Raw genomic sequence first — 25936 nt, 5'->3', positions numbered from 1 at the left:
AAAACTTGATTCAGCCCTATCGTTCATTCCGACTAGTCTGCGGACAGCACTGGAAACATTGTTCGTTGGGAAAGACACAAGACGCAAGGTTGCGGCAGTTGGTCATGCCATAATTCAGGCAGTTCGCCCACGAGCTGTCATTGCCCACGAGCTGTCATAGTAGTGATCTTGTCATCGAACAAACGTTGATGAGGTCTCTGAAGAGCACTGCTGGTCTAACTCGCGGCAGTGGGATGACCGAGGACATGCGAAACCTTTGGACCTTATCTGCACCTGTAACATCCGAGTACAACATTGCGATGCAGGATTTCACAAACCTAACCTATACTACAAGTCCGCAACACAAAGACTCAACTGAGGCGCGCATCAAAAGAGATGCATCTGATCTCGAGAAAATTCGGATAAAGCTTGCAGCCTACTCACCCTTCACATCTGATCCTACTCTGAGAAACATTGTCAACGGGATAGTGGCTGGGTCAGATGTGAATGTACATGACTTTGAATCGGTTGGAAACAAGATCATTGAAGATATAATCGGAAAGTCGGCATTTACTTACAAATTCAAGCGGAAAGACAGAGCCAAAACCCTTGGGAATATCTCTGCTGTGAAGATTGCTCCTGATCGTACCATTGATCCTGCCCTTCTGTTCCAGCGTTTCCTTCTGGTGTCAAGGTCAGGAGATCTTTCCCTTGAAGAGGTTTTGACGTATGAACTAAGCCCCTACCCTCCAGCCCTCTTTGAGACCAGGAACATTCTTCGAAAAGCAGACAAACCTCAGCTTGCTCAGGCAATTCGAGACCATGCTGCGGACTTATCAAGTGAGGCTGTGATGAACTCTATTCCCAAAACAGATTGTTACGTGCTTGATGGTGGCTCTTTGCTCCATCGTTTACCGTGGAACAAAGGCGACTCATATAATGCAATAGCTGAGTCTTATGCAGACATCACTGTGAGACATTACGGACAAGCGACAGTGGTGTTCGATGGCTATGGTGAAGGTCCCTCCATAAAAGACAACACACATCAGAGACGAGGAAAAAACCTGCACCCCATTGTTAGTTTCACTGCAGAAACAGAGTTTGCAGGCAAAAAGGATGACTTTTTGTCTCGTGACAAAAACAAGGCAGACATGATTGCTCTCATCAGCACAGCACTAACTAAAAGGGGATGCCATGTCATTCAGTCACCAGGGGATGCAGACGTTGATATCGTTAAGGCAACTGTTGAACGATCCCGTCATTGCACCACAACGTTGGTCGGTGAGGATACAGATTTGCTGATCTTGCTCCTTCATTACTCCAGAACAGACAATGAGATCATCTACTTCCGTTCTGATGCAAACAAGCAGTCAAAAGAACACAGAGTGTATAACATTAACCTGTTGAAAGAAACTTTAGGAGACGATGTGTGCAATGAGTTGCTCTTTGTACATGCCTACTCAGGATGTGATTCTACTTCAAGGATTTTCGGCATCGGAAAAAAGTCAGCCTTCCGGAAATTAGTGAAATCTGATCCTGTCATGAAGTCCTGTGCTAGTGCATTCATCCTTCAAAACAAATCTCAAGAGGACATATCAGATCTTGGCAAAGACCTGATGGTTGATCTCTTTGGTGGCAAGTCTAATGATACGCTATCATCACTGCGCCATATCATTTTCACCAAAAAAGTGGCAACTGCTCAAGCATTTGTCACTTCTGAACGGCTCCCCCCAACATCACCTGCAACAATATTCCATAGCCAACGTGTGTACTTTCAAATTATGGTATGGATGGGGATGGCAAATGAAATGAACCCAACTGAATGGGGATGGAAACAGGAAAATGATCAGTCAATTCCAATTATGACCCAAAACAATGCTGCGCCTGACGAACTCTTGAAAATTATCCATTGCAACTGTTTGGGGGGATGCAAATCCTCTCGATGCAGCTGCAGACGCTATGGACTCCGCTGCACTGCTGCATGTGGCCCTTGCCAAACTGAAAACTGTGACAATCCAAACAACACTCAAGAGGTCGATACTGAGGAGGAGGATGACACTCAAAACTGAACGCTCTGAAACTTATTCTATGGACAAAGGTGTTTGTGCATTAGGTGACAGCTGAAGGTTATAAGTTCAATTTCATAATGATTCAACAGCTCAGTAATATCCAAAGTTGTCTTAATGTGTTCCTTGCCCCCAAAAACCTGGGGATAGACATCAAGATCATTAAATTTGAGTCAATAGTTATGGACTTGCGGTCATTTGGAGGTGTTGGCGGCCATTATTGACGCCATATTGGATTTTTGTGTTACATATAATGGCCCACTTTCATTTTTAATGGTCTTAATGTGTTCCTTGCCCCCAAAAACCTAGGGATAGACACCAAGATCATCAAATTTGAGTTGATAGTTACATAGTTATGATCATTAAGAGGTTTCGGCGGCCATCTTGGACGCCATCTTGAAAAAAACACTTTTCCGGGGGTCCTACTTTGGTAAACTTTTAGTATGTTATAACGTACGCTAAACCCTACCAGAATCAGTTGAGAAACCTTTTGTAGCAATTTTTTGGGGGTTAAACTGTATTTTGACCTGACTAAAACAAGGAATTCTGATAAGCGCTTGAGTTGACCAACCACTCCATTACGTAATGTGAGCGGTGTAATTTGTTATTACGTAGATTGAGCGGTGTAATATGTGAGAGCCGTTGTAATCGTCGGCGGTTTATTTTCACCTCAATCCCAAACTCATACTAAATGTGTTTTCATTGAAGGGTTGTTACGAGCGGCTAAGGACATTTTCACAGCGTTGTTTTTAAAAATGATAGAACAAAATTAAAGAGTGCTTTATACAGTAACACACGTTTGATTGAGAGAGAAAGGAAGTGGTTAGTTCAATCGATGGCGGGTTTTCCACAGCAGTCGTACCATGTCTCCTTGCAGGTATGCAGTGCAGTCGTGCAGAGTAAATGTAACATTGTAGAGATTTCAATTGTGCTCCGTGTTATTACGACAGGACAGAAAACGTTGTTTGGCTTTGGCTTGGTGTGCGCAGCGAGTGATAGCAACAACAACAACAACAACATGCATTTTAAGGCCATTTTCCCTGCTAGAGCGGGGGTTAGCCTTGCGGTCCCCATGACAATCTGCCCGACCCTTGTGTCCCCCTGCCCGACCCTTGTGTCCCCCTGCCCGACCCTTGTGTTCCCCTGCCCGACCCTTGTGTTCCCCTGCCCGACCCTTGTGTTCCCCTGCCCGACCCTTGTGTTCCCCTGCCCGACCCTTGTGTTCCCCTGCCCGACCCTTGTGTTCCCCTGCCCGACCCTTGTGTTCCCCTGCCCGACCCTTGTGTTCCCCTGCCAGACCCTTGTGTTCCCCTGCCAGACCCTTGTGTTCCCCTGCCAGACCCTTGTGTTCCCCTGCCAGACCCTTGTGTTCCCCTGCCCGACCCTTGTGTTCCCCTGCCCGACCCTTGTGTTCCCCTGCCCGACCCTTGTGTTCCCCTGCCCGACCCTTGTGTTCCCCTGCCCGACCCTTGTGTTCCCCTTCCCGAGTGATACTGATAGCATACACCAGAAATCCCTTACTCCCAACACCGGATAATCTTCTCACCCCCCCCCCCCCCCCAACCCCAGTTGTTCCCCTGCCCAACCCTTGTGTCCCCCTGCCCAACTCTTGTGTCCCCCTGCCCAACTCTTGTGTCCCCCTGCCCAACCCTTGTGTCCCCCTGCCCAACCCTTGTGTCCCCCTGCCCGACCCTGGTCATGGTGTCCCCCCTGCCCGACCCTGGTCATGGTGTCCCCCCTGCCCGACCCTGGTCATGGTGTCCCCCCTGCCCGACCCTGGTCATGGTGTCCCCCTGCCCGACCCTGGTCATGGTGTCCCCCCTGCCCGACCCTGGTCATGGTGTCCCCCCTGCCCGACCCTGGTCATGGTGTCCCCCCTGCCCGACCCTGGTCATGGTGTCCCCCCTGCCCGACCCTGGTCATGGTGTCCCCCCTGCCCGACCCTGGTCATGGTGTCCCCCCTGCCCGACCCTGGTCATGGTGTCCCCCCTGCCCGACCCTGGTCATGGTGTCCCCCCTGCCCGACCCTGGTCATGGTGTCCCCCCCCTGCCGGACCCTGGTCATGGTGTCCCCCCTGCCGGACCCTGGTCATGGTGTCCCCCCTGCCCGACCCTGGTCATGGTGTCCCCCCTGCCCGACCCTGGTCATGGTGTCCCCCCTGCCCGACCCTGGTCATGGTGTCCCCCCTGCCCGACCCTGGTCATGGTGTCCCCCCTGCCCGACCCTGGTCATGGTGTCCCCCCTGCCCGACCCTGGTCATGGTGCCCCCCCTGCCCGACCCTGGTCATGGTGTCCCCCCTGCCCGACCCTGGTCATGGTGTCCCCCCTGCCCAACCCCGACCCTGGTCATGGTGTCCCCCTTGCCCGACCCTGGTCATGGTGTCCCCCCTGCCCGACCCTGGTCATGGTGTCCCCCCTGCCCGACCCTGGTCATGGTGTCCCCCTGCCCGACCCTGGTCATGGTGTCCCCCTGCCCGACCCTGGTCATGGTGTCCCCTGCCCGACCCTGGTCATGGTGTCCCCTGCCCGACCCTGGTCATGGTGTCCCCTGCCCGACCCTAGTCATGGTGTCCACTGCCCAACCCCTGCGTCCCCCTGCCCGACCGCGGCGTCCCCCTGCCCGACCCCGGCGTCCCCCTGCCCGACCCCGGCGTCCCCCTGCCCGACCGCGGCGTCCCTCTGCCCGACCCCGGCGTCCCCCTGCCCGACCCCGGCGTCCCCCTGCCCGACCCCGGCGTCCCCCTGCCCGACCCCGGCGTCCCCCTGCCCGACCCCGGCGTCCCCCTGCCCGACCCCGGCGTCCCCCTGCCCGACCCCGGCGTCCCCCTGCCCGACCCCCCGCGCCCCCCCGCGCGACCCCGGCGCCCCCCGCGCGACCCCGGCGCCCCCCGCGCGACCCCGGCGCGACCCCGGCGCCCCCCGCGCGACCCCGGCGCCCCCCCCCCCCCCCCCGCGCGACCCCGGCGTCCCCCCGCGCGATCCCGGCGTCCTCCCGCCGGCCTGCCCGACCCCGGCGTCCCCCTGCCCGACCCCGGCGTCCCCCTGCCCGACCCCGGCGTCCCCCTGCCCGACCCCGGCTTCCCCCTGCCCGACCCCGGCTTCCCCCTGCCCGACCACCCCGGCGTCCCCCTGCCCGACCACCCCGGCGTCCCCCTGCCCGACCACCCCGGCGTCCCCCTGCCCGACCACCCCGGCGTCCCCCTGCCCGACCACCCCGGCGTCCCCCTGCCCGACCACCCCGGCGTCCCCCTGCCCGACCACCCCGGCGTCCCCCTGCCCCCAGTCTCCCCCTGCCCTCCCCCGGCGTCGCCCTTGTCGGTCCCCCTCCCCCGGCGTCGCCCTTGTCGGCCCCCCTCCCCCGGCGTCGCCCTTGTCGGTCCCCCTCCCCCGGCGTCGCCCTTGTCGGTCCCCCTCCCCCGGTGTTTCCCACGTTATTATGCACCCCCCAACCCCAAATGTTCCCCTTGCCGCCCTCCCTCTCCATACCTCGTCTACACTGCTCCCCTTGTAACCCACCACCACACCACCTCGCCACCACTCCACCCAGCCACCACTCCTCCACCCAGCCACCACTCCACCCAGCCACCACTCCACCCAGCCACCACTCCACCCAGCCACCACTCCTCCACCCAGCCACCACTCCTCCACCCAGCCACCACTCCTCCACCCAGCCACCACTCCACCCAGCCACCACTCCACCCAGCCACCACTCCTCCACCCAGCCACCACTCCTCCACCCAGCCACCACTCCACCCACTGCTTCATAGCGTCGCTCCGCCGCCCACTCCATCACTCTACCCCTCTTAAATCCTCCCGCCCCTCCTCTTTCACCGTGGATGTTTGCCTCGTTGCTTGTGCACACCAATTCGCTGTGTTTTTCCTTATTTGATTTCAGATGCAGGTGCAAGCTGACATGGCCAGTAAACCTGCAGCGCAGTGCTGCCATGCATTAACCCATCTCATCGATAACTATTCAACCAAAGTAAGCTGATCATCACCGTTCTTCTCCTTTACGGATTTGAGGATGCGTTTCTTCCGGCTTTTCTGTCGTCTATTTCTTCCTCATTGTCATTTCCTTCGTTTCTTCCCCCCTTCCCTCTGGGGTCTTTTCCACCTCCTGCTTCTGTCGGGTCAAAAGCATTGGCCAATCGTAAAATGTATTTCATATGTAGAGTTGTAGACACTTCATCCATTGATATTTCTTTTCCTCCAACCCCCTCATGTCCACGTATTATGTTTTTGATTCTGCCTGTGCCTTATTCAATTTTTAAGCGGCGATTCTACGATGTCATTTGGCTACGTCTTCCCTTCCATCCGTCCATCCATCGGTCAAAAAATAGGCCTGGCGATAGAAGGCACATGCATGCAATCTATCTGTACGCTACTGAGCGATGACGCTACTCCGCACCAGATGTGGAAATCTCGGTGCACTGGTACTCATTTCGCCAACCCCGGAAGGACGACAGGCTGGGTCAGCCCCGCCTGGTGTTAATTGAACAGCAGACTGGGATTTGAACTCAGGACTCTGGAATCTAATGGGTTCTAGTAGGTAATTTTAAAGGGTAATTCTGATGGGTTCTAAAGGATAATTCTAATGGGCTCTGAAGGGTAATTCTAATGGGTTCTAAAGGGTAATTCTAATGGGTTCTAAAGGGTAATTCTAATGGGCTCTGAAGGGTAATTCTAATGTGTTCTAAAGGGTAATTCTGATGGGTTCTAAAGGGTAATTCTAATGGGCTCTGAAGGGTAATTCTAATGGGTTCTAAAGGGTAATTCTAGATGCTTTTGTTCATTTCTAGGCTTTGCCTATTTCATATTAAAAATGCCAAACTGAACCGCTTCCTTCAGACACGGGTGCGATATATACAGTACCAGCAGGAGTACCCGGCGTTGCCAGGTGAGGGGGGAGGCTGGAGAGGGAGGGTTGAGCAAGGGAGTGGGGTGGGTGGAAGGGAGTGGGGTGGGTGGAAGGGAGTGGGGTGGGGAAGGGAGTGGGAGGGAAAAGATATACAGTGATCCCTCGTTTATCGCGGGGGGTTACGTTCCAGAACCCCCCGCGATAGACGAAAATCCGCGAAGTAGCGACCATATTTTTATTTTATTATTTATATATATTTTTAAGCTTTATGACCCTCCCCACACTCCTATTAACCTTTCCCACACTCTTATTAACCTTTCCCATACTCTTATAAACACGTCCTATACTCTTAAACACTTTTTACACTCTTAAACATACGTAATTTTAACAACATATAAAATTCTAATGGGTACTCACCATTGAAGATACTGTAGCAACCCATGGGTTCCCCAAGCAAGACCAGCATCAGAATCTCCTTGCTCCAGCCGGTGACGTCACTGGCGGGGATCCGCGGCGCAAGTGGCTGGTCACGTGACCACCAAAGCGTGTCGCGCGTGCGGGTATAATCAGCTACACCTGTTGATCACGTGACCACCGAAGCACGCCACGCTTGAGAGGCGTGGCTTTCGGTTTCGGTTCCTGTTTGTGCTTTATAATGCAGCCCGATAAATGGGCTTTTCAGTGTTCGCGAGTTGGTTTTGAGAATAAATATCTTCTCGGACGAGTTTGTGTCTTGCCCGTCATTTCGTCCGTATCAAGCAAGAGCCCCGGCTCTTCAATACTACAACTTGCGTGATGAAGATGATGATGAATTAGCTGTGCAGTACTGATGACGATGATGAATGTACTGCACAGCCAGAAAAGAGCATTACAGTTACCCATTACGTGGGTAACGAGCGCAAGTGGAAGCTGCCGCATCTGCGTTTTCCATACGCACGACTCTTTGTCTCTCCTTCTACTGTACACTATGTACAGTATTTTATTTCTTGTAATATGTTTTAATAACTGTATTTTTCTTTTTTCTTTACGTTTTTTAATTTTTTAGGCTAGAAAATGCTTATTTTACCACAAAAATATTTAAAATAATAGTATATAAAAATCCATTTATACCGCAAAATCCCGCGATATAGCGAAAAATCCGCGATATAATTTTACATATACTAGCGAGAAAAACCCGCGATGTACCGAAGCCGCGAAAAGTGAACCGCGATATAGCGAGGGACGACTGTACTACACATACATCTTTTTTGGGGGTTGGGGGGCTTTGACAGGCTCCTCCGTTTTGGGGGAGGGGGGAAGGGAAGGAGGAAAAATTTAACTGTGCAAAGAGTGCTTTAACCTCAGTGTTTCCCAGGTAAAAAGGGATTTGTAATACCCTCTGCCACCATCACCAATTGGTGCTACACGGTACACATTTACATAGAGAATTTACGCCCCTCTCCCGATCCCCCACACCCCCAAATGAGGCCGTGGCCACATAGCCTATGTTACTCCCCAGCCAAAGTTGTATTTGTAATTGTACCCGAGTAAAGTATAAAAGTGTTTATAGCTGGAGTACCCGGCGTTGTTCAAGCGAAAAAGAAACATTATAACATATTTTAAATGAGGGCAAATATAATGGAAAAGCAATTGCATCCAAATCAGAATCCATCACAAATGTCAAATGATCATTTCACCTTTTTGTTGAATATCTGCTGCTGAATGTGCCATTCATCACGTTTCTGAGTTAAGTTTGATGACGGTCAGGAAGAAGAAGAAGCTTTACCACCAACTTCGTACACTTCTGGAATTTGATTTTTTTTTGTTCAAATGTTTGTGTTTAGTATTTATTTATGTGAATGTGTACTTGTATGTAATTATAAGTGTCATTAATCAAAAAGGTTTAGGCACCATAGAGATATTTTTTTTTTAATTAAAAAAAACGAACTTTTTTTTTCTATTTTTTTTTTTTTTTGCCTAAAACACTCCCAGGCACTCACTGATGAACCTCTGAAAGTTTGACAAAGATCCGTTCAGCCATCTCTGAGAAAAATGGCAACACACACACACAGACAGACAGACAGACAGACAGACCAACGGTTCTCTTAAATCGTAGATATAAAACAAGTTGGTTACCTGGTAATGAAAAAAAAGAGTATCGTCGTGCAGAGAACACCTTCAAGCAAGTTTCAACCTTTTGAGTCGTGTTGTGAATGTAATTCTCAGTTGTATTTAAATGCTTTCTATTCACGTTATTTGCCGTTCCTCCTCCTTTGATGTCTGGATTACAGGAGCTCCACTGCGTTTTCAAAGCTATTGTGGACAATATATATGGCGGGAATGGAGGAGTGGGGTGGAATCCTCGCCTCGTGAACAGCAGAGACAATTACGCAGACTACACCGTTATTCACAATTTTCTATCGCCCAGGCAAGTAACTCGACGATGCATGTTTGCAATTTCCCTTTCTTGCTGTGCCTGAAAGTCGTATGTTGATGTTGGAAGGTGTGAAACACGCTTCCTCTCGTCTGTGCGACCTTCAGCAGTTTATGATCCCGGAAGGAGCTGTTTGCTTCACCGTCAATCCCATTGTTACAAACTGTGATTGTTTCTGATTGGCTTCCGCATGCTGCTGGCTTTCTTTGGCTTCCCTGTGATTGCGTTTCTCGTTACTCGAGGTGTACATTTTGAAGTTGTTATCGCATGGGTTTGTGAGTAAAACCACTTGTTTTGGTTTAAAGCCAAATGTACTACTCCGTGGATGTTACCCGTCACGTAACCGTAATTTGTGCTTGGTGGGAAAATGTAAACTCTGAGGCTTTGCATTGAGAACCAGCTGAACTTAAGGCTCGGGTTAATCGATTGCTTGCCTGAGTGATGAGCGACCCCTTTTACGACCCATTTTGTGTGTGTGGGCTAATCCCATGCTGGTTATCAGCATTTTGATTTAATCTCCAGGGATATTTGATCTTGCCAAAACGAATGTCACGCAGGAAGTGCACTGCGGATGAGGCCCACGTCTTGCAAAATAAGGATTTATTAGTCCCCTACCGGTGTACACCGGAGGGGACTATAGGTTTGCACTCCGTCCCTCCGTCTGTCAGTCCGTCAGTCCGTCACGCAAAGAACAGTTTTCCGGACTGTTTTTCTAAACGCTTAATGCTAATGATTTCAAACTTGGTACATGGTTTCCTCATGATAAGTTACAGATCAAGTCCGAACTTCACGACGTTTCGATCATTTTTGACAAAGTTATGGCACTTTGAACTTTGGGAATTCTGATAATTCTGATGATCCTTAACTCAGTGCCATTTTAAGTTTTAATTTCCTTTAAAAAGATTTTCTCTGCAATAATTGGACCGATTGAGATCAAATTTTCACCGTAGGGGTGACTCGGCCTGTAGAATATTTTAATGATAATTATGACGTCACAGGTCACGTGGTTCGACCGCCATATTGTTTTTCGGGAAAACACGAAAACCCCTTTTTCTCTGCAACGGCTGAACACGTCGAGGCCAAACTTTGCAGGCAGAATCGCATACCCATGACGAACAAAAAAGTCGGCGAGCATGACGTCATGCGTCGCATGGTTTCAGAGTTATGACGTTTTTAAGCATGAACCTTAAAACCGAGCTCCTTCCTCATTTTTGATCCAATCAAGGGGAAACTTCACAGATCTGTTCAGCATGTCAGTCCACTAAAATGGCTTTTTGGAATTTGCGATAGGGCATGTGGTTTGGCAGATATCGTTAATTAAACGCAAATATTAAAAAAATGGATATCTTGAATCGCTAGTACCTCAGACCATGAGTTGGTAATTATATAATTCACACAGTGCAATACGTGCAGGCTGCTCCACGGAGCGACCTTGTGGGCTTATCAACGAGGCAAGGCGTGACACACATGTGTCTCAGCATACCTCAGATCAAGTTTGAAAACCAGCATCAACCGTGCATAAATTTGCACATTCGATCATTTTTGACCAAGGTATGGCGCTTTGAACTTTGGTAGGGGACATGTATTGCAGCGCAATACTCAGAATGCTTGTTGAACAAGCATTCTGAGTATTGCGCTGCAATACATGTCCCCTACCGGCAGTCTGTCGTCCAGAAAACTGTTTGGGGAAATTACCAAAGTTCAAGTGCCATAACTTTGTCAAAGAATGATCGAAACGTCGTGAAGTTCGAACTTGATCTGTAACTTATCATGAGGAAACCATGTACCAAGTTTGAAATCATTAGCATTAAGAGTTTAGAAAAAAAGTCCGGAAAAGTCCGGAAAACTGTTCTTTGTGTGATGGATGGACGGACGGACGGACAGACGGACGGACGGACGGACAGACGGACGGACGGACGGACTGACGGACTGACTGACGGACTGACTGACGGACTGACTGACGGACTGACGGACTGACTGACTGACTGACTGACTGACTGACTGACGGACGGACTGACGGACGGACAGACGGAGGGACGGCGTGCAAACCTATAGTCCCCTCCGGTGTCCACCGGTAGGGGACTAATAACAAGCAAAAGTACACCACGGTTCACAATATATAATAGATCACTTCCCTTCGAAGGACTTCAACACAGAAATAAACCATTCGGCGCATCAAGCATGCGCAATGGTTACCAACCTCTGATGGTTTCATATTTTTTAGTATAGACTTGAGGCTCATGGAAGAGTTAAACCAATGAATGGATCAGGACGCAACACCACAAAAGGAACAGTGGGGAGGTGGGTGGGATGTAAAAATCAACAGTGGAGTTGAAGGAGAAAATGGAGGGAGACTTGGATGAGGGACAGACAGGATGAATACAGAAGGAAGCTTTCCCTCCTCTTCTCACCCTCCTCTTTCTAACCCTCCCCCCACTTTCTACCCCTCCACTTTCTCCTGCTCCTTTTCCCTCTCTTTCTCCCTGTCTCTTTCTCTTCCTCCCTCTCCTCATTCTCCCCACCCTCTCCCTCTTTCTCCCCACCCTTCCCTCTTTCTCCCCCTCCCCCACCCTCTACCTCTTTCTCCCCCACCCTCTCCCTCTTTCTCCCCCACCCTCTCCCTCTGTCTCCCCCACCCTCTCCCTCTTTCTCCCCCACCCACTCCCTCTTTCGCCCCCTCCTCTCCCTCTTTCTCCCCCACCCTCACCCTCTTTCTCCCCCACCCTCTCCCTCTTTCTCTCCCCCCTCTCCCTCTTCTCCCCCCACCCTCTTCCTCTTTCTCCCCCACCTCTCCCCTCTTTCTCCCCCACCCTCTCCCTCTTTCTCCCCCCACCCTCTCCCTCTTTCTCCCCCACCCTCTCCCTCTTTGTCCCCCCACCCTCTCCCTCTTTCCCCCCCCACCAATCTCCCTCTTTCCTCCCCCCACCCTCTCCATCTTTCTCCCCCCACCCTCTCCCTTTTTGTCCCCCCACCCTCTCCCTCTTTCTCCCCCACCCTCTCCCTCTTTCTCCCCCACCCTCTCCCTCTTTCTCTCCCACCCTCTCCCTCTTTCTCCCCCACCCTCTCCCTCTTTCTCTCCCACCCTCTCCCTCTTTCTCTCCCACCCTCTCCCTCTTTCTCCCCCACCCTCTCCCTCTTCTCCCCCACCCTCTCCCTATTTCTCCCCCACCTTCTCCCTATTTCTCCCCCACCCTCTCCCTCTTTCTTCCTCCCCTCCCTCTTTCTCCACCTCCCTCTCCCTCTTTCTCCACCTCCCTCTCCCTCTTTCTACCCCTCCCTCCCCTCTCTTTCTACCCCTGCCTCCCCTCTCTTTCTACCCCTCCCTCCCCTCTCTTTCTACCCCTCCCTCCCCTTTTCTTTCTACCCCCCTCCCTCTCCTTTCTTTCTACCCCTCCCTAACCTCTCTTTCTACCCCTCCCTCCCCTCTTTCTACCCCTCCCTCCCCTCTTTCTACCCCTCCCTCCCCTCTTTCTACCCCCTTCCCCTCTTTCGACTCCTCCCTCCCCTCTTTCTACCCGTCCCTCCCCTCTCTTTCTCCCACCCTCCCTTCTCTTTCTCCCACCCTCCCTTCTCTTTCTCCCACCCTCCTCTCTCTTTCTCCCATCCTCCCCTCTATTTCTCCCACCCTCCCCTCTATTTCTCCACCCTCCCCTCTATTTCTCCCACCCCTTCCCTCTATTTCTCCCACCCTCCCCTCTATTTCTCGCACCCACCCCTCTATTTCTCCCACCCTCCCCTCTATTTCTCCCACCCTCCCCTCTATTTCTCCCACCCTCCCCTCTATTTCTCCTCCCCTCTCTTTCTCCCACCTCCCCTCTCTTTCTCCCACCTCCCCTCTCTTTCTCCCACCTCCCCTCTCTTTCTCCCACCTCCCCTCTTTCTCACACCCTCCCCTCTCTTTGTCCACCCTCCCCTCTCTTTCTCCCACCCTCCCCTCTCTTTCTCCCACCCTCCCCTCTCTTTCTCCCACCCTCTCCTGTTTTTTTTCTCCCACCCTCTCCTCTTTTTCTTCCACCCTCCCCTCTTTTTCTTCCACCCTCCCTCTTTTTCTTCCACCCTCCCTCTTTTTCTCCCACCCTCCCCTCTTTTTCTCCCACCCTCCCCCTCTCTTTCACAATCACCTTGCCTGTGAAACACCAGAATAACAGTTTATAGCTAGATTGGTATCCTAATGCAGACTAGACAGCTTTGAGGCGAGTGCCGTATGCAAGGTAGCAATATATAAACGTTTTCGAATTGCCTTTTATTTTGCTTAAGATCGTCTCGCTGATCTTTCGTGGTCGTGTAGGAGGCCATCGCATATTGATGACAGATCTGGTTTTTTAAGCACACTGAAAAACACACTTGTCTTGTTTTTAGTGGTCCCATGATGAGAATGGTCTACAAGTTGCAGACAGAGAACCTCAGCTATCCATTTTCACTCCAAAGATTGCCGGTAAACTGTGTTGTTTGGTGGCGGAGGCTTTGTTTTCACCCCTGTCTGTTTGTCTGTTTGTGAACAGGATATCTTAAGTTGTGAACGGATTTGGCCAAAATTTGGAGAGGATGGGTATGTGACAAGGATGAAATGATGAGATTTTGGTGACGATCCGGATCCGAGATATTTTTAAGTGATTCGTCAACATTGTGAGATATGGCAAAAATATAATATACAGCACAATATCTCAAATTATGGACAGATTTGGACGAGACTTGGTGAACAGGTTCGGTGTGTGACAAGGATTAATTTATTATATTTTGGTGAAGATCCGAATACGGATTCGGATACAAATTTAATTTTAATTTTTTAAAGTGATTCTTCCCCATTGCACAATCATCTAACTTTGATGTATCCGATCCTTTTTGTAAAGAGCATACAGTTTGTTCAAATCCTTGAATATGAAGTTCAGGCCGTCTCTGGACATATCGTGGGCCACTATCTGGGCACCATGCTCAACACGTTATTCCTCTTTTCTCATGTCTGTGAAAGCACTTGAGATGTGGCACATCAATGAGATGTGGCAGGACTTTGAGATTGCTGTATACCACCATATTGTCTCATCGTCTATCCCTGCACGTGATATTTCCTCGTCCCATTAACCGTCCCCACAACCAACCGTCTTTCCTGCAGGTTATCGTCTTTGTGCGTCTCTTTTCCTGTCGGTTAAACCACTTTCTTGTTTGTTTGATTCTTTCCACATTACCCACTATTGATATTGTTGCCATCTTATCACATGTCGCCTTGCTCTTCCATGAGCATAGATTGTGCATAACCAAAAAAACAAACAAAAAAGTGCATGTTGTGTGTATTTTATGAAGAGTACAATGTTGAGTGCTGTGTATATTTTATTTAATTTGTCATATCCAGGCAATTTGAAGTGTTGGTTGTATTACCGTATTGTCACTCTGACCTCTGACCGACCTGATGTGATATCCCCTCTTTTCCAGGCCCTCTTAAGGAGAGTACTGATGGAAGGGAGGTTTCCAGATGACTCTACACTTTATACGAACAAACTTCAGTTTTCCAGCAAGGGCTATGTGAATAACTGCATTTTGCTCAGTATCCTTTCCTACACTGTGAAAATGTACTCGTACGCCCGTTCAATCCTCTGGATGGAGCATTCGTTCTCGAAAGCAGTTCCGCCTGGTTGGATCGCAACTTGACGCAGGATACATGACTGAGGGTGCAGGAATTTGGAATTTGTTCAGGGAAGCCGACGATAGCTCGCTGACTTCGCGAAGCAGACCATGGCATCTTTAATGTCCACCAACTAATTCCGACAGACGGGACGCCCAGTTCAACGTCCATCCGAGGGGTCGAACACCCTGTCTGTGAAACACCGGGATGACAGTTTATCGCCGGGCTGAGATTCAAACTGGGCCATGCCGGCAGCCTGTACAAAATGTGAAATAAACTTTTTATTAAGCCACTTTGTGGGCTTTCCAAACCCAGCACAGGGATATACCAAATGTCAAACAATTCGCTTTGGACAATGTATTTGGTCAGGTACCAGCATATATTAGTGGCAATACCTACGAGCATTGCAACAAAATGCAGACTAAGTGAATCTTATGAAATAATGTTACATCCATTCAACTGCTCAAATGTTGGAAGATGAAAAATAAAGATTGTATGTTCAGGGTTATGGAGGAATGAGAACACACAACTGATCAGAGCGTAAAATAACATGAGAAAGACGGATGAGTGGGGGATATCAACAGCAGGGTTGAAGGACAGCATAGATGGAGACTTGGAGGCATAAGGAATGGGGGTAAGGGAAGAACACTGGGGTGAACAAGATGGAGACATCCGCAAACTCTGTTACAAAAGTGGAAGGCAAATTGGAAACTTGGAAAGAGGTGATCTTGGAGGGGATTGATGGGGGGTAAAAATGATCATGGTTATACATGGGGGACGATCTGAAATGGTGTTTAACAACAGTCTTGAAGCCTTGGTGGGAAGGAGATTGAAGAGAATGTGGAAGTTTATTTAACGGGTGGGGAAAAAGAGGAATGAATGAGGGGAGGTGAGCAATGATTCTGGATTTTGGGAGTTTCACCAGACTGCATGTGCCCTGCAGAAACTGTGGTAGGCCCAGAGACTATGCCTCTTTGTGGGAGATTCCAATGATGTTGAAGGCCTTGGTATCCATGACATCAAGCTGAGCAAGGTGTGGCGTCGGGGCATCAGCCCAGAGGTACTCCACTAAGCTGTGGATGAAGGCCTTGTAGGTAGATAAAAGTTCAGGTGTGCAAAGGAAAAACCTTGCATTATGGAGGATGGTCCCCAGTCGGCGACTGGCGTTGGAGGCCAACTTTGAGATACGGCTTGCCCACCCAACAGGGATCATGGCTGATCGTGAGACCCAACAATATGAATGATTGAACTTCAATAGGATTGGTAAGGAAGTAAATGCGAGGGTTCCCAGGTGGTCTTTTTGGAGAGAGTGAGAATATGAAGATTTGTCAGGATTGCAAGACATATTCGAAGTGATTGACCAGATTGTGATTTTGTCAAGGTCTGAAGAAAGGGAAGAGGCTGATGATGCCTGTTTGTCTGAAGGATGAGGGATGTCACAGCAGAGGCACTGCCTTGGGGGCATTCCAGCCTTGACAGGAAGAGGAGATGAAAGGATTCCGTTGAGAGCCACATGTTGGGTACAAGAATAGAAGACGCCAGTCAGTCGTGTGCAGATTCGGCCATGGATGCCATAGGCAGATAATTTGGAGAGTAAGACAGGATGCTATCATGCCAGACTGTATGAAAATCATGAAATATGTCCAGAGAGAAGGCCCAGATCCCATGTCTGACATTGAGGGCCTTTACCCATTGTTGGGAGAGTAGGAACAGCATGTACAACCTGAAGTGACCAGGTCTGAATACGGACTGATGGTCTGGAAGGAAATTGTTGGAGAAAAGGAAGGATTTTAGGTCAACTGCGATGATGGATTCCATGACCTTGCCGATGACTGGAAGTAAGCCGTGACCATGACCATGAAGTAAGCCATGAAGGATGGATTCCATGACCTTGCCGATGACTGGAAGTAAGCCTTCGTTGTATACAGATTTGAGGCCTGTGGAAGAGCTAGAACACGGAACGGATCAAGACGCAACAGGAGAAAAGGAACAGCAGCAACGGCGGAGGGGGGGGGGGGGGTGCGGGGGGGGGGGGGGAGACGGATAAAATAGAGAGAGACTTGAACCATTAAGGGATATGGGGAGGAGTGAGGGTGAGGGGACAACATACGGGGTGGATAAGATGGATTTGTCTTAAGTTGTTCATAGATTCTGAGCTTATGGAAACAGCCTTATTCAGGAGAATTACCGATCCCACCAGTTCTACTCTGCATGTGGTGACAGTTCATGCTTTGTTGTTGACTATTGTCTCGAAGGGCAATTTGAGATGGGTATCAAAATGCTATAAAGTCACAGCACCGCTCACACCCTTTTAGCTGAATACAATGGAACAGGGGTGGGCCTGCATAGACGCATTCGGTTTGGACTTCAGACCAGAGGAACATTCGGCTTCCACCTCCTCTATTTTGCTCGCCGAGCCACACGCAAAAATGCAGGCACAGATTTTTCTTATTGGCTGCCCAACACGAAAACCACACTGTTCCATGATTAAACTGTACACAGACCTCACTTGACAATTGACAATTAACCGGAAATGAAAAAATACTCTTCTAACCTCTAATGACTACTTTGTTATCGTTCCGGCACGTGCCCGGGCAGCCCTATGACGATCTGGCCCACCACTACAAAAAGGTTGCCGAGCACTGCAATGGAGTATAAAAACATTGATTGCAAACTGATACAATTGTCACTCCATGCCATTTTGTATCCTTAATTCACCAAAATGAAGATTCGTTTGAATACTACATCTTTAGCTTCGCTTTGTCCCTAACGATACCAAAGGTGAGTCGTTGGACTTGCGGAATTTTATTCTTCTTTGACGTTTTAAACTTTGTGTAATTTTTATCTCTGGTTTGACTGAACTTCATTTTGCTTTCATCTTTTTATCAGCTTTGGTGAATAATTATGTATTGTTCCACACAAATGCATCCATTCTGTTAGTGTAACGTTTACTCCGGTATTAGCAGATGTCCGAATCTTGCCAATGGTTGTACTTCTGGGTTTTGTGCCTCCAAGTCGGTCAAATTGGACATCTTTGTACTTTAAGCTGATGTACAAGCATGTAAAAGTATTTGTCTTTTGCTTACTTTTCTTGTCATTAATGTCAAAGTACAATGATGTCTGGTAATGTCTTTGTTCCAGGGGACAGCGGTTATGTTTTCACCCCTGTCTGTCTCTGTCTGTCTGTCTGTGAGCTGGATATCTCAAAAAGTTATGAACAGATTCAGACGAAACTTAATGGAAAGGTTGAGTTGTGATGAGGACAAATTGATCCGGTTTTGATGAAAAAAATTTTTTTTTTTTAAGTGATTCTTCGCAATTTTGAGATCGGGCCAAAACCGATATATAGCATGATATCTCAAAACGTTGTGGACTGATTATGCCGAAATTTGTTGGATGAGTTGGGTAGGTAACAAGAACAGGCCAAATTGACTTTGGTTTAGGTCCGGATTGAGATCCGGCCTATCGGTGGGATACAAAACGTGAACTGGTCAGCCTGGCAAAGCTAATCTCTCTACCGAGTGCCGTTCTAATTAGTTCTTTTTTTCATTATAAAAAAAATATAACCACCTTTAGAGGCCATTTTTCCCCGCAAGCGGGGGTTGGCCTTTTTCGGGAACCGTGGTTGTTGTTGTTTTTCGGTCCCCTTTTTGAAGCAATGTTTTACGGCCGGATGCCCTTCCTGACGCCAACCCTTTTTGCCGCCTTTAACGACAAACAGGGAATTACCAGTGAACTGGTACTCAATTTGCCGACCTCGGAAGGATGACAGGCTGAGTCAACCCCCCTGGCGTTAATTCAGCGATCGACCGGGATTCGAACCCAGGATCCTAGGATCCTAAGCTGGCACCCATTCATTCATTCATTCGTTCGTTCATTCATTCATTTCATTCATTCATTCATTCATTCATTCATTGCACTGTTGATATTTTGTTTGTCACGGTAACTAATATCTAACTAATATAACTAACTAGTATAAGTGGGCACTGATATCTGTTTTACAGTGTTTATCCCTTTAACCTTAAAAAAAATTTTTTTTTTAGAAAAAAACAAAGCACCTCTGCTGAATCCTGTCGCAGAGGTTGATTTGAGTTTGCGGGGTCGGGAGTGACATTGTCGATGCTTTCATCAGCAGTCTGGCCTGTGTATCTCTGCCACCTCAACAGGCATTCCCTTTGAGCCCTACAGCGGGTCTGAGTGCGGTGTCGTATCCAAGAGTTGCCTGGGACACGATCTGGCTCTCGTCCCAAGCTATAGGTTTGGTGGCCTGATCGGTGAATGTATGGTCCCAGTCCTGTTTCCTGGACCATAAAGTGTCCGATTGAAGACCAGGGTGAAGGGACAGTCATGTTCTTTACTGATGCATCTGGGTGTTTTCCTGGTGGCCGTAGGTATTCTCAAGGTGGATGCGCGTGTGGCAGGGGCATTCATGGGGGTGTGGTTTTGATTGCCAGGCAACCACTCACATTTGGCATTCATAGGGGTGTAATTCTGATTCCCATCGTGGAGGTGAGTGCATTCGCCTGAGGCTGAAGGACGGGCATAGTAGGATCTTACAATGGGGCCTCCCCAAGTAATAACATCGGAGAGTAGGATCACTCAAGTATCGAGTCTGAGTGTGATTGTGATCTATCTGCAACCAATATTGGCACCAAGGGGTATAAGCCCGAAGAAGAAGAAGGCAAGACGAAGCAGATGTCATTGGATAAGTGCAAGGTTGTGGAGTGAGATATGCAGCAGTTCTGGAGAAAGAGATCGGGACTTTTTTTAAAACTGGAGGCTGAGGTTGTGTTTGGAGAGTTGGGGCAGCAGGGGGATGGTTCTCGGAAGGGAAATATTGATGGAATTTTATACCAATGCCAGGAGCTTGAATGGAAAGATGTAATCTAGAGTGGATGCTGAGAGGTATAGCATAGTTGCTGTAAGTGAGACTTGGTTTCATGAGAAATCAAACTGGAAGATGGGAATTAAAGGTACACCAGGGCAGGGTTTATCGGTGTGATAGGAAAGAGAGAAACACAGGAAGTGTGGCAATCTGAGTGAAAGACAGTATTGTGTCGAGAATAAGGCATGATATTAATGAGGAAATTAATTTACAGGAAAACACTGAGTCGCTTCAGTATTGATTGGCTTAACATTGCAATATAGAAGGTAGGGGATGAGCAATGGAAGGCCTCGGGCTCGAAACTGATCAGGGTTGCATTCAAGAAAGGCACAAGAGGCCTTACCACCTCCACATACGGTGCTGTACTCTGCTATCCATGCTAGCCCATCACCAGTAAACTATGCTCTGTGTCCAACAAGTTTGAAGACTGGGGACGTTCAAACGAGCACTGACTGACCGATCATGTGTCCATGCATTTTTGTGTTCCTGATATTTAAAAAAAAAACCGTTTGTACATTTAGCTTTCATATTGCAGATATCTATTCCTCATGATATTATGTCAACCTGTTTAGATCATGGCTGTGATTGGCTGAATTCTGTCATCTCTGACTTGGCTTGTGCATGCGATATTTCAAAAACCGTTCAAGGTTTAGCTTTTATATCACACAGATCTATTCTGTACACCACCTAGAAGACGAGGGCCTAGTGTATCAGCTCCTTGTTTCATTCTAGTGGGGTACTTTGCGTTGCCCGGTGCTGTTCTAATCTTGTTGGAATTTTTGAATAAATCAAATTATTATAATATTTTTTTCTATCTTTTTTTTTTGGCGGGGGCCTAAAACATTTCACTACACCCACTAAGGCAGGGGTCGCCAACACGTCAATCATGGCTACCAATGAGTAGCTTGCATTAAATTGTGGAGGAAAAAAAACAACCCAGGCCTGGCCAAGAGTTCAGCGACAGATTTAATGATTTTGAGGAGATGAAGCCGTGTGTGATGTTCACTTTAACTCCTCCATGGAAGTTGATATTGGTGACATTTCTGAACAAATTGGTGTGCTTTTTGACCTTTGAAGTTTGACCTTTGTTTCCCTTTGGAAAAGGAGATTATCGGCCTTCAAAATGACATTTGGTTGAAATCAAGGTAATTTGCTGCAATTTTCTGGAGTCTCACGGTTACTGAAAAGTACAGTAAGATCCGCAAAGTAGCACTGAAAGTGGTTTCCCTATTTGGCTCGACGTATCTTTGTGAATCTGCCTTTTCCGACATGAACTGCATCAAATCTAAATTTCAAATCAGCCCGACAGACGAGCATCTGAAGGACTCCGTCACAGTTAACCTCTCAAGATACACACCAGGTTACGCGCGGCACTGGTGGACAGCATGCAGTGTCAAGTTTCACAATTAAGTAAAGGTGAAGATAGATTTTCCTTCAATTTAAATATGTACTTTTATAATTGAACATTGAATAATTAAATTTGTCCCCCTATCAATTTATATATTTTAAATTTTTTTTTCATAACGCTTGAAATGCTGCATTTCATTCATCAAAAGTAGCTCGCATTGAAAAAGGTTGGTGACCCCTGCTCTGAGGAATGGGTTTGGGGATCATTTAATATCACCTTTTACATCGATTATAAAGGCTTGTCCACGATAGAGCGATTTATTTTTATACTTTTTATCCAACTTTTTTATTCGAAGTTTTCAAACATTGTTTTTGCCTAAATCACTCTCCAGGACTCACTAATGCCCCTCTAAAAGTTTGGTAAAGATCCGTATGGCTGTCTGGTGACAAAAACGATCACACGCACACGCACACGCACACGCACACACACACACACACCTCTCGTAGTGTATATTGTGGGAAAAAAAGAAGTGCAATTTCTCCCTCTCCAAAGGATACTTTTACCATCAGCCATTTATTTATTTGAAGTCCACAACATCACTTGAGAATCTGATGGTATTGGGAAGCATGAGGGAAGGGAATGGTGTAAATGGGAGCATAGTTATGAAAATGTTTGGGTGGCCTTTATGCAGGAAATGAGTGCATTTTTTTGCAGGTGCCTGCGCACCATCAGCACTTCACCACAATTGACAACCTGTACACAGCCCTTGTGGGCAGTTATCTCGATCATTTCCTCCCCACGACCGGCAGCCCACCGGGACCGTTTCCCATTTGCAGCTTGACATCTTCCCCACCGTCAGCTAGGTTCGTCCAACACATTACTGGCGCAGAACCCAAATTGTTCTTGCACAGAACGTTACGTCTCCAGTCCAGCTTTTTTGAAAATTATACTTTGTCTGTGGCTCCAATAATTGGGAATGTTAAGTGAAGGAAAAAAAAAACCAAAACAGAAGCATGAATTTCATTCTTTGGATGTTTTTAATTGCTTTGTTTGGCCTTGTTGGCTCATTTTGATTTATCAGTTGTGCTTGGACTGCTTTGATTGGTCCCCATGTGTGCCATTCCACATATTGTAGTTAACTCCAAATGCCTCTTCAAGGAAACTTGGGGAAGAGCATCAAATAAAACTTGTAAAAAAAAAGAAGTAAAAAGTGTGTGTTGCTGTCCAAAATCCTTTATTTTTTCTGGTGGTGGTGTTTGAATTTGGAAAGACGAGCATGTGGGAAAATATCCAACAAGTCTGAATTTAATTGGCAATAAGCAAATTCACCCACTGACTCTTTCATCCTTAATCCCTTTTCCCAGGTCTGCATCCTTTTTGCATTCATTCATCAGTTCGAACCCCTTTACAAGCCTACTGAAAAGGCCGAGCGGGCACCAAACCCCTGCAGTTCAAGATCCAGCCGCACATCAGATCTGGCACTCGGAGCTATTCCTGCAAGTAAGTGGCTTGAAATCATGACGGTTGTTGGCATTACTTTGTCATACCCAACGATGGTGGCATGCATCAGATTTGCAAATTTATTCAAGAATATCAGTCCTTTCATTGATCACAGATTTTAAAATAAAATAAGAACTTTTCCATATTGTACAAGATCACATAAATTGGGATGCAGGAATGAGTAGAATCCCAATGATGATGGTGTGGCTTTGCTTTGAGCAAAGGAACATGCTGAGGCTAGATGATCTGTGGCTAGATAAAGTTTGTCTTCCACAAGCGAAAAGTCACATGGGAAATTAGCAAAACCTCAGCCCTTTCCTGTTTGGTTTTAAAATTGGTGGAGCAGAATCTGATTTTGTTGCTTGGCTGGGCCATATACATGATAATCTACCACAATGCTGTTTTGCTAATTTCACCGTATGGCTGTTTCAGCACACGCAGTTCGCTGATTTGTGGGATTTATTGTTTGAAGTATTGCTCAAATCGACAGCAATTCTCAAAAAGCAAACAGGCTTAATAAATAAATATTGGGATGGGGATACAGGAGGTGAAATGCAATGAGAAGACAGACAGCCAGATGGCACGCTTGCATGGACGGTAACGGTAACCCAGGTATCCTTAGCACTAATTTTATCACAGGCAGACCCAGTCGGGAACACAGAATGAAAGTTGCAGTGTGTGTAAGTGTGATGTGTCTTTTCTGAAGCGCCGAGGACACGGTGCAGACACAAGATCGGGCACCTCTCCCGATCTGGTCCCGCCATTGTCCATCCGTTGTTGCACTAATTGTGTGCTCGCTCTCTGGAGGGGTCTGGTCAATAGCTATGCGCTCTGGGCTGTGCGAGGCCTGGGCTGTGAATTTGAGTGGAGTGGAGTGGAGAGTTTTCATTGTGCTCCCGGATGGCTCAGAGAGATAAGACACATGAAAGCCCACAGAATCTTGTTTCTCACAGTCTGAGAGTCCTTTAGGTGCTTTTTTGCAAACTCAAAGCGGGCTTTCATGTGTCTTTCACTGAGGAGAGGCTTCCGTCTGGCCACTCTGCCATAAAGCCCAGATCGGTGGAGTGTTGCAGTGATGGTTGTCCTTCTGGAAGTTTCTCCCATCTCTACACAGGATCTCTGGAGCTCAGCCAGAGTGACCATCGGGGTCTTGGTCACCTCTCTTACCAAGGCCCTTCTCCCCCAATTGCTCAGTTTGGCCGGGCGGCCAGCTCTTGGAAGAGTCCTGGTTGTTCCAAACGTCTTCCATTTAAGAATTATGGAGGCCACTGTGCTCTTGGGAACCTTCAATGCCGCAGAATTTTTTTTGTAGGCTTCCCCAGATCTGTGCCTCGACACAATCTTGTATCTGAGCTCTGCAGGCAGTTCCTTCGACCTCATGGCTTGGTTTTTGCTCTGATATGCATTGTCAGCTGTGAGACCTTATAGAGACAGGTGTGTGCCTTTCCAAATAATGTCCAATCAATTGAATTTACCACAGATGGACTGCAATCACGGTGTAGAAACATCTCAAAGATGATCAAGAGAAATGGGAGGCACCTGAGCTAAATTTCAAGTGTCATAGCAAAGGGTATGAATTCTTATGTCAATGTGATATTTCAGTTTTTCTTTTTAATAAATTTGCAAAACTTTCTAAAATCCTGTTTTCTCTTTGTCATTATGGGGTATTGAGTGTAGATTGATGAGGGAAAAAATGAATTTAAATGATTTCAGCATAAGGCTGCAACATAACAAAATGTGAAAAAAGTGAAGGGGTCTGAATACTTTCTGAATGCACTGTAGTTAGTTCTAATATCAATTAGAACAAAAGGAGAATATTTGATTACGTCCTCACAGTGGGGTGGGCAGGAAGAAGGCGATCGGGGGACGAGGGATTCTGATAAGGGATTGAGGTGTGGTAGATCAGGGTTCGAGGAATCGTTGATAAGGAAGCAGCAGGAAGTGGGGAGGGGATTGATCGGGGGCCGAGGAACCACTGATTGTCGCTATCTTCCCATTGCGTCACTTGAACCAGAAGATAATTGTCTTGGGACAACAAAGCTTTCACAAGCCTTGTCCTCAAATATTATTTACACAGGACTACGAAGGTATGTATATCTTTCCATCACAAAGGCAACTGTTGAGTCAACCAGTCTGAATTATACTCTTGAATTCCTAAGTTATATATATATATATATATATATATATATATATATATATATATATATATATTGTTACGGTTTTTAGAACCTTCACTCGTAAATTTTAGTAAATGTTTCCCTTATAAATGATCCCCTGTAAATATCCCCATCAATTGGCTTTGTTAAAGATCACACTCTAGTTAGTCCATGTACAACACGTAGCGAACCGTAGGACCTCTCTGTAGTTATTTCATTATTATGTGTGTCAGTTAAGGATCTGTTCCCAAAAGTTGAATCTGCGTTGCATTAATCAAATAAGATAGGCCCCATTCCATCCATTTTGCTCTCTCCCTCTCCAAATTGTGGTACTTCGCTTGCCAGCAGCGTTCGCCGCCGTTGCATTGGGCGGTTTGCTGGCACCACGCCGCCATAAGCCATGCGGTTAAGCCGAGGAAGAAGGGGCGGAACCACAAGAACAAGCTGTGGCACGTCGACTCGTCAGCAGAGGTGGAGTCAGCGAGCCCTTACCGACCAACCAGCCAACTGGTAGGCGTGTCATCGGAGCCGGCGGCTTGATTTCTACACGGACGATAAAAGTGGCTGCGAGGGACTGCTTGGACAGATTAGTGAGGGAGTCGAGTGAGAAGGTTCATGAACAGTTGAGTGAGAGGGAGAGTGCGTCGAGAGACCGTTGGAGAGAGGTGAGCTGAGTGCGAAGGATCGGGAGGCAGAAGAGTGGGTCCGCTGACATTACGCGATCCATTCACGTTGCCAGCCCGCGTGAAACGAATACGTGCAGCTGCCGCCGGGTTTTCGCCTCGAGCCTGGAGCGTGGACTGGAGCCACCTCGACGCTGCGCACCGGGCCGGACCTTCGACGCCTACCATCTGCCTGGACCCTTCTCCCTCCAGCCATTCCTTCCTGCCATTCCCAGTCGTGGGAGTCTGTTTGTTTTGTCCTGGGATATAATATAAGACTGTTTAAGGCTGCCCTGTGTCCTGCTTCTTCTTCTTCGTTCTGTATATTACTTTCGTTTCTTCTTCTTTGGTTTTGGTGTACATAATCAATAAATGTCTGTTATTTCTTACCACTTTTGGTTTCATTCTCCCCCGATCGCCTTAGTTCCTTCTTCCCATTGAGTACCTGTGG

General features: G+C 47.9%; 1 protein-coding gene across 1 annotated transcript; it reads left to right on the top strand.

The window, feature by feature from the left end:
- The first annotated feature begins 2848 nt into the window (after nt 1–2848).
- On the top strand, nt 2849–24300 carry LOC144888810 (sphingomyelin phosphodiesterase 4-like). Its single transcript, XM_078768056.1, has 8 exons — nt 2849–2922; nt 5942–6028; nt 9175–9311; nt 13677–13752; nt 14745–14856; nt 17663–17715; nt 21882–22030; nt 22532–24300. Exons 1-8 carry the CDS (start codon nt 2881–2883, stop codon nt 22686–22688), a joined length of 813 nt encoding a protein of 270 aa, XP_078624182.1. The 5' UTR covers nt 2849–2880; the 3' UTR covers nt 22689–24300.
- The last annotated feature ends 1636 nt before the right edge of the window (nt 24301–25936 follow it).

The sequence above is a fragment of the Myxine glutinosa genome, chromosome 14 (assembly GCF_964187855.1).
Source record: "Myxine glutinosa chromosome 14, kmMyxGlut1.1, whole genome shotgun sequence".
In the NCBI taxonomy this organism is placed as follows: domain Eukaryota; kingdom Metazoa; phylum Chordata; class Myxini; order Myxiniformes; family Myxinidae; genus Myxine; species Myxine glutinosa.
Note: the sequence above shows the minus strand (reverse complement) of the source record. Positions and strands in the feature narration are given on the sequence as shown.